The following is a 19646-nucleotide window of genomic DNA, read 5'->3' as shown; positions in this document are numbered from 1 at the left end:
TTTACTTCGGCAGAAATATCGTTTGTGGGAAACCCCGTTGCTGAAAGCAGGTCCATTTTAATGGGCGGAAAAATAGACTAATGGCGTTCACAAACCATACTTGTGCCGAAGTAAAATTCTCCCCATTCCAAAGGCATATATCTTACTCTAGGGTTAGAAAGGCATACTTTCAACCATTACCATGGGAAGAAATTCCCGTACTCTGGACCATTTTAATGGGCGGAAAGTAGACGAATGGGGTGAAATTCCGGACATTTAAGCATATTTTAGCATTTCCCCCCGGACGCACTTTGAACACTAAAATTCCGGACATGTCCGGGGAAATCCGGACGTATGGCAACCCTAAGTAGAGTATCATTTATAAACTGCTATACGTTCATTACTTGTAATTACCTTAGAGCGTATTTCATAAAAATTCTGTGCTAATTTTCGTTTTCATAAATGTTACTGTTTAAAAGAAAACTTGCATTCGTGTATTGCAGTGCAACAATTCTTTGCTGTTTTTGTATTGTTTCGTGTTTATCATAAAAATGCAATGGCGGCAATGTACTTTGGTAATAGTCTAAAGTTAATCAATGCAACTGAGGTAAATTTGTCAGGGATTGCGCATTATCAAATATGGTAACCCTAATTTACATAGCACGCCCAATGATGATAATTATATGTGAGGAATGCGCTGAGAAATCTGATAATTTAAAGGGATAGTGCCATATGACGCTCAACGCCAGCCTGAAATGTCTGCAACCGCGCATGAGTAGAGTTACAGAAAGTGGTTTAAAAAAGCTAATTTTTTTACCATAACCTTTGTTTTGATGAAAAGTAGTCCATCATGCAGGAGCGTGTGCCAGTTACCTTACTGAACAAGCGACATGTTACAGATCGTGATTTTGTGACATCAAGCTCTTTTCTGGTGAATTCGATACGGCGAAATTTTCAAAATTCTTCGACCAGTTTGTTTGATTAATATTGGCAAATAATACTTTGTTACTACACAAGTTTTTTACTTGTTATTCTTCCTCTTTATGGACCGCAAAGGCAAAAACTAAAAGATGTGAACTACTCGACACAAATTGCAACTGAAACGATCTACGTAGACAATATCATGGAACCCAGTCAGCTCTTTCAGTCAGAAAAGTTTGGCAAGTACGAGTTACGTTACAATTGTCGGTAAGCTTTGGCATATAAAAAAATCCTTCCGAGCTTAGCATTTCGCATAAGCGTTTCTAAAGCAGAAATTTTCTCAAAAATTTGCAGAAAATAATTTTTAATACCATCATTAATAAACCGGGTTATATGATATAAAACCGTTGCCAACATATCAAAAAAAATTCCCTGCATAATGAAGCAAAATGCTTTGTGCGTTATAACTTTGTCCAATGAATGGTTCTGGCAAGGTTTATACATGGAAATTGCTCAGCATATTTGTAATACGACAGTTTCTGCAAAGCATTTGTATTCGAGAAACGCTTGGTGTAGTTTTTCTTTGTCTGTTGGATGGCAGTTGCATTGTTTGCATGTAGACAATGCTTGGCTTATGTTTGTATTAGGTATTACCTTACCACCACCAGTGTCAGTTTGGGATTTGCGGTAGGCTATAGCCTAGTTCTCCAGTTTTCCCACATTGCAGAATCTGGCAGTTTTCACCAAGATTTTGGGTGTGCAGAAAAAGAGTTTGTTGAGCAGCTGTACACTGAAAAAGTCAGTGTGCCAAAGCTGGTAATAGCATGAGGAGAATGCGTTTTTTTAAGGCTAATTTTAGTAGAAAAATACGAACAAAAAAACGAATCAATCAAAATCAAATAAACTTTTCGTCAAAAATAAGCTATTTATTTTGAAAAATTTTTATTCCATTTTACAGATTTGTTTTAAGCTGCTTGGACTTGGGACAAATTAGGTGAAATATGAATGAAAATGAGCTCACACCAGACGTGTATGGAGTTTGTTCATGTGCCAGACTTTTTTAAACGATCGCGTTACAATATATGGATGCTACAATAAAAAAGGCAGTTTTATGGTCTTTATGTACATTGTACAGTATATAACTGACAGGCTTATCGGACTCCAACTGATCTGAAAGTTACGAATTATACTGAAATCCCAAGAGTTTTTGTTCATCTGTTAATCTAATGTTTTTTGTTATTATCAGTTGTAAGATAATTAAAGCAAGAAGCCAATGCGTAAAATTTGGAAAACCTTCTGATTTAATTTTACTGGATATGCGGATGCACCGAAAAAAATGGCTGATAACGCGCCATAATTTTGTCTCTTTACACTATACCTAATTGCGTTCCATCTCTGGCTAAATACTCGACTGACACGACCAAATCCTTTCCTAGTATTTCTTCCCGAAATATCTTCGTAATTGGCGGTACATTGGCGGTCTATTTACGAACCATTCTGACTTGACTGTTTACATGCCGAGGCGAACAAAGCTACCAAACAGTCGCTTGAATACACTTTTGCCAATGTGGTACCTACACCACCACGTGACGAGCATCACAAGAGAGTCACCGATGAATTAAATATTGCATTAAGCGCCAATGTAATATTAATAGCACATTGCATGAACAAAATTTCAATCAAGTTTAAGGAAAGCTTTATATTTGCAACATGAAAAACGACTTACTACAGACTACAAAGGTTACGTTGTAATAAGTACTGACATAACTTACGATATCAAACATTTCTACAGGTCGTTATGGAATATTATATGGAAGAAAATACGAAAGGAAATGTTATATAACACGGACGGAATAGTATTGGACCTGGGGGAGATGTCACGAGAATATTTTTCACAAACCCGTTCTAGAACCAACACATTTTAACATTACGTCATCAAATTTGCGAGTCACTTGTTTACGGTGTGAGTTGTCACCTGTTTTAGATAGACTGCATTTTAATTACCCAATTAGGGAGTCAATTGTTCACATTTTACACTGTTCGTTCGCACCACTCTTGTAGGTTAATTTAGTCCAATGTGTGCGTCAACTTCTGTTTTTATTTACGCTGTGCATTGTATTATTCGTATGTATGCTCGTCAGATTTTCTAATGTTTGCTCACGTGCTGCCGCATTTCTTTACCTATTCATATGTACATAGATTTTTAGTCTATCTCTTTTGACGTCTTACATCGCTACCCCTAGGACCTAAGTGGCAATTAGCGTCCCCCGCATATTTTCTCAGAGCAGATCGTGTAAGCAGCACGGTTGCTACTGTATAATATGGTAGTATGTCTTTCAGTACAAAACAAACTGCATGATTATTCACTCACAACCTGGTATGATTAAATTATGAGAATCGGTCAATGGTCTTCGGAGTAATCAGATACAAATGTGTAAATCAATACTGAACATTCAAGACCAATGCTGTTTCACGTTTAGTTCCGTGCACTTGAAAAATTGGTTTTCCATATCGCATACATTCCAATTTCCAATATAGTTCTCAGGCAAGTGAACGAACTACCACTAATTTCATAGCTAATTTCCTGCTCTACACTTGATAAAATGCAACTGCTGGTTTACTTAACGAACTTGCACCGCTGAATGGAACTAGATAGCTGGTGTTACGTTATAAGAATTGTTATAATCTCAACAATATCTTCCAATAAACGATAATAATGTACGCGTTAATGGTATGTACGGTATGATTGATATTGGGCTATGATTCTTGAACATGGGGGCCATTACTCGAATTACAGCTCTCTCCTGCAGCAACCAATCACTACTGTCTGCTCGTTCCGGGCCAAATTTCTCCGGAATACTCTGATGGGATTCGGTCCCATGTATTGGCTTTATGTTATTGGTTTTATATAAATTGAGAAGTGCTTTCTCAACCGTTAATTGACTTGGGCGTCTTCTGCCTGCATAGTATAACCACGGATATATTCTCTTGCTTATAAAACTTAATTGCTTTTGACAGAACAGTGCGAATGACAATGAAAACGGTTGATATATTTGCCTTTTCAAAGAGTATTACATCGCAAAGAACACTGATTTATTACAAGCGCCACAAAAACTTGATATCAATTATAGTTATTGATGCAATACAAGTTGTTGATTTACTTGCGTTTGGTATGCTTATTCCATATATACATCACATGGCATTAAACCGATTGTGTTTTGTTTAATCACAACGAAATTTCATGTTGGTGGCTTTAAGTGGCTCGTGCCAACCTTTCCAAACTTCCCAGACGACGCCATGAGCTGTTCCTGTTGATTCGCGCATCCATACACCGTTCAATGCAGAACTGCTGGCGAGACAATCTCCAAACCACCAACCTTGATTTCCGCCATAGTGTGATGCGCAGTTAAGTGTACGACTGTTAACAACAAAAAAATTTAATGTCCTTTGAAAAAAAAGCTAAGAAATGTGACCTCATCCATGAAAGCTCGGTTACATGGAAACGTTACATCGTTACGAAACACATCGAAGCATACCGATGTACAGATAACATAACACGCAGATCTTTTGTCACATTTTATCATAATTAAAGGAAAAGAATAATTAGCTTACTGCAAATCATTGTCCCTGTCCCACGCAGAAAATGGTTTATTATTATGATACGACATACCATCTCCAGCGTTTCCGCTATAACCGGAAATAAGAAGCTGATATGATTTTTCAGCAGAATCGACAGAAAATGAACTGAAACAAAAATGAGTTTGGATATGATTACGTTCGTTTCATCGAACTCAATACAATTCCAGACGAATACCAACGATGCAGGTTACAACATCGAAGTAGGCCTAATACTTAACCTATAATTTGCGTGACGTTGTTTTCCATCGAAGTCCCTCAGCTCTATCTTGAGTCTGCATCCTCCTCCTCGCGTCATTTCGTGGATGTTGTGAAGTCCTGAGCAGTTTGCATTGAGGTAAGAAATATTTTCGAAACAACTTTTAATCGACTCACCCAGCCAAAATTCCCCATCAACCTGCCCAAAACCGTTCGCGTAGTCGTCCCATCCTCGTTGGAAACTAACAGTTCCATCGATTCGTCTTTGAAAAACCTGTGACAAATCGAGTGTTGGTCAAAAAACTACCGTTCGTTACCATTGGCTAACAGTGATGCAAACTCAGTTATCTCATGCAATGAAATTCAAAGAATAAAGTTTGGGGTTTTGATTACTAAGTATAACGTAATAAAACATAAAATTTCCATTTTTTAACGTTCGAAAATGTTTCAAATCTTAAACTTTCTTCAAACAGTAAAAATATCTTCACTCACCGTCCATCCATCCTCGCAACAAACTTCAACCCCACTCGTCAAAACTTGGTCTCCGTTGCTTGATGACGTAGCACATGACGTAACTCTTGATGCTGATGTCGTGGCAACAATAGTGGTAGTCGTTGTCGTGGTGCTGGGAGGTGAAAGAAGTTTCTCGATTTCTGGAAATGATTTTTCTCAATAAAAGTGAAGTCGGTTAAAACGACTTTCAACTCATATAAACTCACTTGCCAGTCTGGAGATTATGTCGGTCCCTAGCGACCCCAGAGCGCACGAATCACCTTGCATCCCCTTCTCTCCGACTTCCCCGTTGACTTCCGGACTTCCGGCTTTACCTGATCTTCCGGTATCACCTTTGTCTCCTTTCTGCATCCTGGAGTTGGAGACCTCATCATCACAAACAGTAGTCATGACTTGACGACATTGTTGCGAGTAGGTCATTGTGACGTAACAAACTACAAGTAGCAAAAGTATCATTCTTCTTTCCATTGTTGACTTTGAAGATCTTTTCATGAATCTCGAGATATAAAGTCCACAACGGATACGCGCTCTTTATATAACAGACTTGACGCCTTCTTTGGAAATAATGTGATGCAACCGCGAAAATATTTTCATTTTACCTTAATTATTTTGCCTAAGAAAAACACCTTTTTGAGGAAGTATTTCGTCTGAACCGCCACCACCGAGAGAGGAAAAAGAAAGTAAGAATTGATGAAGTTTAGGCGCCAAACACCGTACAAATTTGCAGCGAACGTTACGTTTGTGTTGTGAAAAACTCCAGCTCATCATTATTGACGTCATCACTTGTTTGTTTTCAAGCAAAGACTTTCCACAAACGTCATCGCAACCGCAGACTACGCATTAATTCGACCACTTGCATCGCGTGCGTGTCATCAAAAGAACGTATGACGTATATGGAAACAATTAGCTCGTTCGCAACCAGGAAGCAAGTTCATCATCAATCTTTATTAAGAACCGAGTTTTACATCTTATTGTTGTTTGTTTAAGTTTACGCAATTGCGGCGATACGAGAAGAGAAGAAGAGAAAGCAAAACTGACAAGTCGCTCATCGTTGTTGGGACTTGCAGCGATTTCTGATTTGTAAGTTAAGTTTACGCAATTGCGGCGATGCGCTTTCCAGTTTGATGAAAAAGAAAACACTGACAAGTCGCTCATCGTTGTTGGGACTTGCAGCGATTTCTGATTTGTAAGTCACGTGTCTGCATCAACTAACTCTGCTTGACCTACCTTCCATGAAGGCTACATGTCCTTCTCTGCTATCACTAATTGCAGACAAACTGTAGGGTAAAATCACAAACTAAAATGTTTATTCGAACTAATGCATCACAACACTTTCTGGCACATTGGGTGAGCAATCAGCAGAAGCATTTACATTAGGATTACCATACGTCAGGATTTTCCCTGACTTGTCATAAAATTTTTGTGTTCTAATCTGCGTCAGGGAGAAATGGTAAAATGTGCCTAAAAGTCCGGAATTTTTTTAAATTGTATTTTATTCCAAGTTTTTCTAGGTTGCCAGCTTTTTCTAGGTTGCAAACATTCTCAGCTCGTCAAAACAGTCTGCAACTCGTTTATGACGTAAGTTGTTTACTACCTTTTAAGATGAACAGCGTTAAGGTTTGGCTTATTCTAGTCATTGAAGTCGTTTTGGAATGTTACATCAGTGACGAAGAATTTACTGCACTGCCAACACATAATAAATGGTGCAGGTATTTTCAAAAGTCAAAAAACGCTGAATGTCACTCAGAATTACTAAGTGTTGCCCAGTTTTTCTTTGTTGTGGCGCCACACAACGGAAATGTTAAGCGGGTGTTTTCACTGATGCGGGGTCAGTGGACAAAAGAAAGAAATAAGATGACCATTGAAACAATGAAAGACATTTTAACACTTCAGTACAACTTCAAAAGCATGTCTTGTGGGAAATTTTATGTGTTTTTGAAGTCCAACAAGAGCTTGTTGAAAAAAAATCAGATCTTCGGAAAAGAACGATTGGTAGCCTATGAGGGAGAGTAGAGTATCATTTATAAACTGCTATACGTTCATTACTTGTAATTACCTTAGAGCAGGGGTTCCCAACCGGTGGTACGCGTACCACTAGTGATACGCGGGAGCTTTTTAGGTGGTACGCGAGCAGCTTTCCGTTGCATGCGATATACAGTATAGTAGTAGGCCTATAACAATTCAATTTTGAGTTGCTAAAATATGCGAACAACACTTTTATTTCTTTCCGTACTAAATTCTCTTCACTCAGTAAGCTACTTTTGTCGATCTTGCTCCCTGCTGTCATTGTTATTAATACAATGCTGCTGTGCGAATATTGGATAAAATTAGTTGTTTTGAAAATAGTGGTACGTGTTGACAATCCGTGGTGGCTAAGTGGTACGAGAACATAAAAAGGTTAGGAACCCCTGCCTTAGAGTGTATTTCATAAAAATTCTGTGCTAATTTTCGTTTTCATAAATGTTACTGTTTAAAAGAAAACTGGCATTCGTGCATTGCAGTGCAACACTTCTTTGCTGTTTCTGCATTGTTTCATGTTTATCACAAAAAAGCAATGGCGGCAATGTACTTTGGTAATAGTCTAAAGTTAATCAATGCAACTGAGGTAAATTTGTCAGGGATTGCGCATTATCAAATATGTTAACCCTAATTTACATAGCACGCCCAATGATGATAATTATATGTGAGGAATGCGCTGAGAAATCTGATAATTTAAAGGGATAGTGCCATATGACGCTCAATGCCAGCCTGAAATGTCTGCAACCGCGCATGAGTAGAGTTACAGAAAGTGGTTTAAAAAAGCTAATTTTTTTACCATAACCTTTGTTTTGATGAAAAGTAGTCCATCATGCAGGAGCGTGTGCCAGTTACCTTACTGAACAAGCGACATGTTACAGATCGTGATTTTGTGACATCAAGCTCTTTTCTGGTGAATTCGATACGGCGAAATTTTCAAAATTCTTCGACCAGTTTGTTTGATTAATATTGGCAAATAATACTTTGTTACTACACAAGTTTTTTACTTGTTATTCTTCCTCTTTATGGACCGCAAAGGCAAAAACTAAAAGATGTGAACTACTCGACACAAATTGCAACTGAAACGATCTACGTAGACAATATCATGGAACCCAGTCAGCTCTTTCAGTCAGAAAAGTTTGGCAAGTACGAGTTACGTTACAATTGTCGGTAAGCTTTGGCATATAAAAAAATCCTTCCGAGCTTAGCATTTCGCATAAGCGTTTCTAAAGCAGAAATTTTCTCAAAAATTTGCAGAAAATAATTTTTAATACCATCATTAATAAACCGGGTTATATGATATAAAACCGTTGCCAACATATCAAAAAAAATTCCCTGCATAATGAAGCAAAATGCTTTGTGCGTTATAACTTTGTCCAATGAATGGTTCTGGCAAGGTTTATACATGGAAATTGCTCAGCATATTTGTAATACGACAGTTTCTGCAAAGCATTTGTATTCGAGAAACGCTTGGTGTAGTTTTTCTTTGTCTGTTGGATGGCAGTTGCATTGTTTGCATGTAGACAATGCTTGGCTTATGTTTGTATTAGGTATTACCTTACCACCACCAGTGTCAGTTTGGGATTTGCGGTAGGCTATAGCCTAGTTCTCCAGTTTTCCCACATTGCAGAATCTGGCAGTTTTCACCAAGATTTTGGGTGTGCAGAAAAAGAGTTTGTTGAGCAGCTGTACACTGAAAAAGTCAGTGTGCCAAAGCTGGTAATAGCATGAGGAGAATGCGTTTTTTTAAGGCTAATTTTAGTAGAAAAATACGAACAAAAAAACGAATCAATCAAAATCAAATAAACTTTTCGTCAAAAATAAGCTATTTATTTTGAAAAATTTTTATTCCATTTTACAGATTTGTTTTAAGCTGCTTGGACTTGGGACAAATTAGGTGAAATATGAATGAAAATGAGCTCACACCAGACGTGTATGGAGTTTGTTCATGTGCCAGACTTTTTTAAACGATCGCGTTACAATATATGGATGCTACAATAAAAAAGGCAGTTTTATGGTCTTTATGTACATTGTACAGTATATAACTGACAGGCTTATCGGACTCCAACTGATCTGAAAGTTACGAATTATACTGAAATCCCAAGAGTTTTTGTTCATCTGTTAATCTAATGTTTTTTGTTATTATCAGTTGTAAGATAATTAAAGCAAGAAGCCAATGCGTAAAATTTGGAAAACCTTCTGATTTAATTTTACTGGATATGCGGATGCACCGAAAAAAATGGCTGATAACGCGCCATAATTTTGTCTCTTTACACTATACCTAATTGCGTTCCATCTCTGGCTAAATACTCGACTGACACGACCAAATCCTTTCCTAGTATTTCTTCCCGAAATATCTTCGTAATTGGCGGTACATTGGCGGTCTATTTACGAACCATTCTGACTTGACTGTTTACATGCCGAGGCGAACAAAGCTACCAAACAGTCGCTTGAATACACTTTTGCCAATGTGGTACCTACACCACCACGTGACGAGCATCACAAGAGAGTCACCGATGAATTAAATATTGCATTAAGCGCCAATGTAATATTAATAGCACATTGCATGAACAAAATTTCAATCAAGTTTAAGGAAAGCTTTATATTTGCAACATGAAAAACGACTTACTACAGACTACAAAGGTTACGTTGTAATAAGTACTGACATAACTTACGATATCAAACATTTCTACAGGTCGTTATGGAATATTATATGGAAGAAAATACGAAAGGAAATGTTATATAACACGGACGGAATAGTATTGGACCTGGGGGAGATGTCACGAGAATATTTTTCACAAACCCGTTCTAGAACCAACACATTTTAACATTACGTCATCAAATTTGCGAGTCACTTGTTTACGGTGTGAGTTGTCACCTGTTTTAGATAGACTGCATTTTAATTACCCAATTAGGGAGTCAATTGTTCACATTTTACACTGTTCGTTCGCACCACTCTTGTAGGTTAATTTAGTCCAATGTGTGCGTCAACTTCTGTTTTTATTTACGCTGTGCATTGTATTATTCGTATGTATGCTCGTCAGATTTTCTAATGTTTGCTCACGTGCTGCCGCATTTCTTTACCTATTCATATGTACATAGATTTTTAGTCTATCTCTTTTGACGTCTTACATCGCTACCCCTAGGACCTAAGTGGCAATTAGCGTCCCCCGCATATTTTCTCAGAGCAGATCGTGTAAGCAGCACGGTTGCTACTGTATAATATGGTAGTATGTCTTTCAGTACAAAACAAACTGCATGATTATTCACTCACAACCTGGTATGATTAAATTATGAGAATCGGTCAATGGTCTTCGGAGTAATCAGATACAAATGTGTAAATCAATACTGAACATTCAAGACCAATGCTGTTTCACGTTTAGTTCCGTGCACTTGAAAAATTGGTTTTCCATATCGCATACATTCCAATTTCCAATATAGTTCTCAGGCAAGTGAACGAACTACCACTAATTTCATAGCTAATTTCCTGCTCTACACTTGATAAAATGCAACTGCTGGTTTACTTAACGAACTTGCACCGCTGAATGGAACTAGATAGCTGGTGTTACGTTATAAGAATTGTTATAATCTCAACAATATCTTCCAATAAACGATAATAATGTACGCGTTAATGGTATGTACGGTATGATTGATATTGGGCTATGATTCTTGAACATGGGGGCCATTACTCGAATTACAGCTCTCTCCTGCAGCAACCAATCACTACTGTCTGCTCGATCCGGGCCAAATTTCTCCGGAATACTCTGATGGGATTCGGTCCCATGTATTGGCTTTATGTTATTGGTTTTATATAAATTGAGAAGTGCTTTCTCAACCGTTAATTGACTTGGGCGTCTTCTGCCTGCATAGTATAACCACGGATATATTCTCTTGCTTATAAAACTTAATTGCTTTTGACAGAACAGTGCGAATGACAATGAAAACGGTTGATATATTTGCCTTTTCAAAGAGTATTACATCGCAAAGAACACTGATTTATTACAAGCGCCACAAAAACTTGATATCAATTATAGTTATTGATGCAATACAAGTTGTTGATTTACTTGCGTTTGGTATGCTTATTCCATATATACATCACATGGCATTAAACCGATTGTGTTTTGTTTAATCACAACGAAATTTCATGTTGGTGGCTTTAAGTGGCTCGTGCCAACCTTTCCAAACTTCCCAGACGACGCCATGAGCTGTTCCTGTTGATTCGCGCATCCATACACCGTTCAATGCAGAACTGCTGGCGAGACAATCTCCAAACCACCAACCTTGATTTCCGCCATAGTGTGATGCGCAGTTAAGTGTACGACTGTTAACAACAAAAAAATTTAATGTCCTTTGAAAAAAAAGCTAAGAAATGTGACCTCATCCATGAAAGCTCGGTTACATGGAAACGTTACATCGTTACGAAACACATCGAAGCATACCGATGTACAGATAACATAACACGCAGATCTTTTGTCACATTTTATCATAATTAAAGGAAAAGAATAATTAGCTTACTGCAAATCATTGTCCCTGTCCCACGCAGAAAATGGTTTATTATTATGATACGACATACCATCTCCAGCGTTTCCGCTATAACCGGAAATAAGAAGCTGATATGATTTTTCAGCAGAATCGACAGAAAATGAACTGAAACAAAAATGAGTTTGGATATGATTACGTTCGTTTCATCGAACTCAATACAATTCCAGACGAATACCAACGATGCAGGTTACAACATCGAAGTAGGCCTAATACTTAACCTATAATTTGCGTGACGTTGGTTTCCATCGAAGTCCCACAGCTCTATCTTGAGTCTGCATCCTCCTCCTCGCGTCATCTCGTGGATGTTGTCAAGTCCTGAGCAGTTTGCATTGAGGTAAGAAATATTTTCGAAACAACTTTTAATCGACTCACCCAGCCAAAATTCCCCATCAACCTGCCCAAAACCGTTCGCGTAGTCGTCCCATCCTCGTTGGAAACTAACAGTTCCATCGATTCGTCTTTGAAAAACCTGTTACAAATCGAGTGTTGGTCAAAAAACTACCGTTCGTTACCATTGGCTAACAGTGATGCAAAATCAGTTATCTCATGCAATGAAATTCAAAGAATAAAGTTTGGGGTTTTGATTACTAAGTATGACGTAATAAAACATAAAATTTCCATTTTTTAACGTTCGAAAATGTTTCAAATCTTAAACTTTCTTCAAACAGTAAAAATATCTTCACTCACCGTCCATCCATCCTCGCAATAAACTTCAACCCCACTCGTCAAAACTTGGTCTCCGTTGCTTGATGACGTAGCACATGACGTTACTCTTCATGCTGATGTCGTGGCAACAATAGTGGTAGTCGTTGTCGTGGTGCTGGGAGGTGAAAGAAGGTTCTCGATTTCTGGAAATGATTTTTCTCATTAAAAGTGAAGTCGGTTAAAACGACTTTCAACTCATATAAACTTACTTGCCAGTCTGGAGATTATGTCAGTTCCAAGCGACCCCAGAGCGCACGAATCACCTTGCATCCCCTTCTCTCCGACTTCCCCGTTGACTTCCGGACTTCCGGCTTTACCTGATCTTCCGGTATCACCTTTGTCTCCTTTCTGCATCCTGGAGTTGGAGACCTCATCATCACAAACAGTAGTCATGACTTGACGACATTGTTGCGAGTAGGTCATTGTGACGTAACAAACTACAAGTAGCAAAAGTATCATTCTTCTTTCCATTGTTGACTTTGAAGATCTTTTCATGAATCTCGAGATATAAAGTCCACAACGGATACGCGCTCTTTATATAACAGACTTGACGCCTTCTTTGGAAATAATGTGATGCAACCGCGAAAATATTTTCATTTTACCTTAATTATTTTGCCGAAGAAAAACACCTTTTTGAGGAAGTATTTCGTCTGAACCGCCACCACCGAGAGAGGAAAAAGAAAGTAAGAATTGATGAAGTTTAGGCGCCAATCACCGTACAAATTTGCAGCGAACGTTACGTTTGTGTTGTGAAAAACTCCAGTTCATCGTCATTGACGTTATCACTTGTTTGTTTTCAAGCAAAGACTTTCCACAAACGTCATCGCAACCGCAGACTACGCATTAATTCGACCACTTGCATCGCGTGCGTGTCATCAAAAGGACGTATGACGTATATGGAAATAATTAGCTCGTTCGCAACCAGGAAGCAAGTTCATCATCAATCTTTATTAAGAACCGAGTTTTACATCTTATTGTTGTTTATTTAAGTTTACGCAATTGCGGCGATACGAGAAGAGAAGAAGAGAAAGCAAAGCAAAACTGACAAGTCGCTCATCGTTGTTGGGACTTGCAGCGATTTCTGATTTGTAAGTTAAGTTTACGCAATTGCGGCGATGCGCTTTCCAGTTTGATGAAAAAGAAAACACTGACAAGTCGCTCATCGTTGTTGGGACTTGCAGCGATTTCTGATTTGTAAGTCACGTGTCTGCATCAACTAACTCTGCTTGACCTACCTTCCATGAAGGCTACATGTCCTTCTCTGCTATCACTAATTGCAGACAAACTGTAGGGTAAAATCACAAACTAAAATGTTTATTCGAACTAATGCATCACAACACTTTCTGGCACATTGGGTGAGCAATCAGCAGAAGCATTTACATTAGGATTACCATACGTCAGGATTTTCCCTGACTTGTCATAAAATTTTTGTGTTCTAATCTGCGTCAGGGAGAAATGGTAAAATGTGCCTAAAAGTCCGGAATTTTTTTAAATTGTATTTTATTCCAAGTTTTTCTAGGTTGCCAGCTTTTTCTAGGTTGCAAACATTCTCAGCTCGTCAAAACAGTCTGCAACTCGTTTATGACGTAAGTTGTTTACTACCTTTTAAGATGAACAGCGTTAAGGTTTGGCTTATTCTAGTCATTGAAGTCGTTTTGGAATGTTACATCAGTGACGAAGAATTTACTGCACTGCCAACACATAATAAATGGTGCAGGTATTTTCAAAAGTCAAAAAACGCTGAATGTCACTCAGAATTACTAAGGGTTGCCCAGTTTATCTTTGCTGTGGCGCCATACAACGCAAATGTTGAGCGGGTGTTTTCACTGGTGCAGAGTAAGTGGACAAAAGAAAGAAATAAGATGATCATTGAAACAATGAAAGACATTTTAACACTTCAGTACAACTTCAAAAGCATGTCTTGTGGGAAATTTTATGTGTTTTTGAAGTCCAACAAGAGCTTGTTGAAAAAAAAATCAGATTTTCGGAAAAGAACGATTGGTATGAGGGGGAGTAGAGTAGGGTTACCATATTTTCGGGGCCTAAAATCCGGACACTCTTTGGTGCCCACTAGCGGTTTTTAAAATGAGTTATAAACACATTGTCTGTCAATATGACGTCACACTAGCAATGCCCCACCTTGACGGTGCGAACAAAACCCGCGGCCCACTTCGAAATCATTAAGAATTAAACAAACGACAATTTCCTTGGTATTCTAATTTGGTCTGCAACAGACTTCTTGTTGAGCTATTTTTCTACTACTTTCACTGCTTTATAATTTTCTTCAGCGAATATCGTATCTTATCGTTTCAGACATGTTCTAAATTTTGCAATATCGACCAAGATATAAGGCCTTCAGCTACTAGCCCAGCTCCACTCATCCATGATCATTGTATTCCAAATACAGCGCTGTATTGTCCTTTATGACGTAACAATTAAATTATTACCCGTAACGCAACAAACAATTTAAAAAAATTCCCACCCGATTCGTCTGCTCTCCGCCCATTAAAATGGAAATGCGGGTGGAAATGCGGTAATATTTTCCCATTCGAATGGCAGGAAGTATGCCTTTCTGACTATAGAGTAAGAAATGTGCATTTGGAATGGGGAGATGTTTACTTCGGCAGAAATATCGTTTGTGGGAAACCCCGTTGCTGAAAGCAGGTCCATTTTAATGGGCGGAAAAATAGACTAATGGCGTTCACAAACCATACTTGTGCCGAAGTAAAATTCTCCCCATTCCAAAGGCATATATCTTACTCTAGGGTTAGAAAGGCATACTTTCAACCATTACCATGGGAAGAAATTCCCGTACTCTGGACCATTTTAATGGGCGGAAAGTAGACGAATGGGGTGAAATTCCGGACATTTAAGCATATTTTAGCATTTCCCCCCGGACGCACTTTGAACACTAAAATTCCGGACATGTCCGGGGAAATCCGGACGTATGGCAACCCATTCAGTAGAGTATCATTTATAAACTGCTATACGTTCATTACTTGTAATTACCTTAGAGCGTATTTCATAAAAATTCTGTGCTAATTTTCGTTTTCATAAATGTTACTGTTTAAAAGAAAACTTGCATTCGTGTATTGCAGTGCAACAATTCTTTGCTGTTTTTGTATTGTTTCGTGTTTATCATAAAAATGCAATGGCGGCAATGTACTTTGGTAATAGTCTAAAGTTAATCAATGCAACTGAGGTAAATTTGTCAGGGATTGCGCATTATCAAATATGGTAACCCTAATTTACATAGCACGCCCAATGATGATAATTATATGTGAGGAATGCGCTGAGAAATCTGATAATTTAAAGGGATAGTGCCATATGACGCTCAACGCCAGCCTGAAATGTCTGCAACCGCGCATGAGTAGAGTTACAGAAAGTGGTTTAAAAAAGCTAATTTTTTTACCATAACCTTTGTTTTGATGAAAAGTAGTCCATCATGCAGGAGCGTGAGCCAGTTACCTTACTGAACAAGCGACATGTTACAGATCGTGATTTTGTGACATCAAGCTCTTTTCTGGTGAATTCGATACGGCGAAATTTTCAAAATTCTTCGACCAGTTTGTTTGATTAATATTGGCAAATAATACTTTGTTACTACACAAGTTTTTTACTTGTTATTCTTCCTCTTTATGGACCGCAAAGGCAAAAACTAAAAGATGTGAACTACTCGACACAAATTGCAACCGAAACGATCTACACAGACAATATCATGGAACCCAGTCAGCTCTTTCAGTCAAAAAAGTTTGGGAAGTACGAGTTACGTTACAATTGTCGGTAAGCTTTGGCATATAAAAAAATCCTTCCGAGCTTAGCATTTCGCATAAGCGTTTCTAAAGCAGAAATTTTCTCAAAAATTTGCAAAAAATAATTTTTAATACCATCTTTAATAAACCGGGTTATATGATATAAAACCGTTGCCAACATATCAAAAAAAATTCCCCACATGATGAAGAAAAACGCTTTGTGCGCTATAACTTTGTCCAATGAATGGTTCTGGCAAGATTTATACATGGAAATTGCTCAGCATATTTGTAATACGACAGTTTCTGCAAAGCATTTGTATTCGAGAAACGCTTGGTGTAGTTTTTCTTTGTCTGTTGGATGGCAGTTGCATTGTTTGCATGTAGACAATGCTTGGCTTATGTTTGTATTAGGTATTACCTTACCACCACCAGTGTCAGTTTGGGATTTGCGGTAGGCTATAGCCTAGTTCTCCAGTTTTCCCACATTGCAGAATCTGGCAGTTTTCACCAAGATTTTGGGTGTGCAGAAAAAGAGTTTGTTGAGCAGCTGTACACTGAAAAAGTCAGTGTGCCAAAGCTGGTAATAGCATGAGGAGAATGCGTTTTTTTAAAGCTAATTTTAGTAGAAAAATACGAACAAAAAAACAAATCAATCAAAATCAAACAAACTTTTCGTCAAAAATAAGCTATTTATTTTGAAAAATTTTTATTCCATTTTACAGATTTGTTTTAAGCTGCTTGGACTTGGGACAAATTAGGTGAAATATGAATGAAAATGAGCTCACACCAGAACAAATCCGCCAACGCCGGCTGTATGTGCGGCCGCTGTACGTGTATGGAGTTTGTTCATGTGCCAGACTTTTTTAAACGATCGCGTTACAATATATGGATGCTACAATAAAAAAGGCAGTTTTATGGTCTTTATGTACATTGTACAGTATATAACTGACAGGCTTATCGGACTCCAACTGATCTGAAAGTTACGAATTATACTGAAATCCCAAGAGTTTTTGTTCATCTGTTAACCCTATCCTAACCAGGCTCGCGAGTTTACTAAAAAACTAGGTATGGCCGACCCCGCACACACATTTTCAATCGTTAATTACTAGAAAACTATACGTCGTAAACTGATCGGATTTTTACAGGTTTGTAGAAAAATCATCTGGCTTCCTGTATACATCATCAATGTAAAACTAAAGAAAGTGAATTTAGTGTAAATTAAGTATTTCTAAAAGTGACACATTTCTAGAAATTCTTCTTGTTACGCCGCGCTCCCGCTGTGCGGAAAACCAGCTGACCGCGAGAAGAGAACGAAAGAGAATAGTTAGTCGAGTTAGTGGTGCGTAAATGAGTAATACGCTTCAATGCGGAGAGCAGAGCAAAGCAGAGGAAAATTATGAAAATATCGCAATATCTTAAAAATTACAAAATCCAACTTTATCAAACAAACATGGACAGATAGCTGAACATTTTTTAGGAAAAGTCACGAAACTTCAAGTTTCTACAGCAAACAATGCAACTGTACGCCACGTTTTGCTATGACAGTGTGCGGGAGAAGCCAAGCCTAGTTAGAATAGGGTTAATCTAATGTTTTTTGTTATTATCAGTTGTAAGATAATTAAAGCAAGAAGCCAATGCGTAAAATTTGGAAAACCTTCTGATTTAATTTTACTGGATATGCGGATGCACCGAAAAAAAATGGCTGATAACGCGCCATAATTTTGTCTCTTTACACTATACCTAATTGCGTTCCATCTCTGGCTAAATACTCGACTGACACGACCAAATCCTTTCCTAGTATTTCTTCCCGAAATATCTTCGTAATTGGCGGTACATTGGCGGTGTATTTACGAACCATTCTGACTTGACTGTTTACATGCCGAGGCGAACAAAGCTACCAAACAGTCGCTTGAATGCACTTTTGCCAATGTGGTACCTACACCACCACGTGACGAGCATCACAAGAGAGTCACCGATGAATTAAATATTGCATTAAGCGCCAATGTAATATTAATAGCACATTGCATGAACAAAATTTCAATCAAGTTTAAGGAAAGCTTTATATTTGCAACAGGAAAAACGACTTACTACAGACTACAAAGGTTACGTTGTACTAAGTACTGACATAACTTACGATATCAAACATTTCTACAGGTCGTTATGGAATATTATATGGAAGAAAATACGAAAGGAAATGTTATATAACACGGACGGAAAAGTATTGGACCTGGGGGAGATGTCACGAGAATATTTTTCACAAACCCGTTCTAGAACCAACACATTTTAACATTACGTCATCAAATTTGTGAGTCACTTGTTTACGGTGTGAGTTGTCACCTGTTTTAGATAGACTGCATTTTAATTACCCAATTAGGGAGTCAATTGTTCACATTTTACACTGTTTGTTCGCACCACTCTTGTAGGTTAATTTAGTCCAATGTGTGCGTCAACTTCTGTTTTTATTTACGCTGTGCATTGTATTATTCGTATGTATGCTCGTCAGATTTTCTAATGTTTGCTCACGTGCTGCCGCATTTCTTTACCTATTCATATGTACATAGATTTTTAGTCTATCTCTTTTGACGTCTTACATCGCTACCCCTAGGACCTAAGTGGCAATTAGCGTCCCCCGCATATTTTCTCAGAGCAGATCGTGTAAGCAGCACGGTTGCTACTGTATAATATGGTAGTATGTCTTTCAGTACAAAACAAACTGCATGATTATTCACTCACAACCTGGTATGATTAAATTATGAGAATGGGTCAATGGTCTTAGGAGTAATCAGATACAAATGTGTAAATGAATACTGAACATTCAAGACCAATGCTGTTTCACGTTTAGTTCCGTGCACTTGAAAAATTGGTTTTCCCTATCGCACACATTCCAATATAGTTCTCAGGCAAGTGAACGAACTACCACTAATTTCATAGCTAATTTCCTGCTCTACACTTGATAAAATGCAACTGCTGGTTTACTTAACGAACTTGCACCGCTGAATGGAATTAGATAGCTGGTTTTACTTTATAAGAATTGTTATAATCTCAACAATATCTTCCAATAAACGATAATAATGTACGCGTTAATGGTATGTACGGTATGATTGATATTGGGCTATGATTCTTGAACATGGGCGCCATTACTCGAATTACAGCTCTCTCCTGCAGCAACCAATCACTACTGTCTGCTCGTTCCGGGCCAAATTTCTCCGGAATACTCTGATGGGATTCGGTCCCATGTATTGGCTTTATGTTATTGGTTTTATATAAATTGAGAAGTGCTTTCTCAACCGTTAATTGACTTGTGCGTCTTCCGCCTGCATAGTATAACCACGGATATATTCTCTTGCTTATAAAACTTAATTGCTTTTGACAGAACAGTGCGAA

At 38.0% G+C, this 19646-nt stretch overlaps 2 protein-coding genes across 2 annotated transcripts; both read right to left on the bottom strand.

The window, feature by feature from the left end:
- Window positions 1-3929: 3929 nt before the first annotated feature.
- On the bottom strand, window positions 3930-5802 carry LOC143449430 (microfibril-associated glycoprotein 4-like). The gene is made up of 6 exons (XM_076949638.1): window positions 5454-5802; window positions 5227-5387; window positions 4912-5008; window positions 4758-4854; window positions 4513-4644; window positions 3930-4318 (listed from the first exon to the last, which is right to left on the bottom strand). The coding sequence occupies exons 1-6, from the start codon at window positions 5737-5739 to the stop codon at window positions 4123-4125; spliced, it is 969 nt and encodes a 322-aa protein (XP_076805753.1). The 5' UTR covers window positions 5740-5802; the 3' UTR covers window positions 3930-4122.
- Window positions 5803-11195: 5393 nt separating this feature from the next.
- Window positions 11196-13036, bottom strand: LOC143449385 (fibrinogen-like protein 1). Its single transcript, XM_076949564.1, has 6 exons — window positions 12720-13036; window positions 12493-12653; window positions 12178-12274; window positions 12024-12120; window positions 11779-11910; window positions 11196-11584 (listed from the first exon to the last, which is right to left on the bottom strand). The coding sequence occupies exons 4-6, from the start codon at window positions 12098-12100 to the stop codon at window positions 11389-11391; spliced, it is 405 nt and encodes a 134-aa protein (XP_076805679.1). The 5' UTR covers window positions 12101-12120; window positions 12178-12274; window positions 12493-12653; window positions 12720-13036; the 3' UTR covers window positions 11196-11388.
- Window positions 13037-19646: the final 6610 nt, after the last annotated feature.

Source organism: Clavelina lepadiformis, chromosome 3, assembly GCF_947623445.1.
Source record: "Clavelina lepadiformis chromosome 3, kaClaLepa1.1, whole genome shotgun sequence".
NCBI classification, from domain to species: domain Eukaryota; kingdom Metazoa; phylum Chordata; class Ascidiacea; order Aplousobranchia; family Clavelinidae; genus Clavelina; species Clavelina lepadiformis.
This window is presented reverse-complemented; position numbering and strand designations above follow the sequence as displayed.

Bases quoted from the DNA above. Each gene is read 5' to 3' on its own strand.
- LOC143449430 (XM_076949638.1), bottom strand. From the start codon at position 5,739: ATGAAAAGATCTTCAAAGTCAACAATGGAAAGAAGAATGATACTTTTG. The intron at 5,009-5,226 runs GTGAGTGAAGAT...GATTTGTCACAG, and splicing joins GTTGCGAGGATGGATGGACG to GTTTTTCAAAGACGAATCGA. The intron at 4,319-4,512 runs GTAAGCTAATTA...TGTTGTTAACAG, and splicing joins GACAGGGACAATGATTTGCA to TCGTACACTTAACTGCGCAT.
- LOC143449385 (XM_076949564.1), bottom strand. From the start codon at position 12,100: ATGACGCGAGGAGGAGGATGCAGACTCAAGATAGAGCTGTGGGACTTC. The intron at 11,911-12,023 runs GTTAAGTATTAG...TTTTTGTTTCAG, and splicing joins CAACGTCACGCAAATTATAG to TTCATTTTCTGTCGATTCTG. The intron at 11,585-11,778 runs GTAAGCTAATTA...TGTTGTTAACAG, and splicing joins GACAGGGACAATGATTTGCA to TCGTACACTTAACTGCGCAT.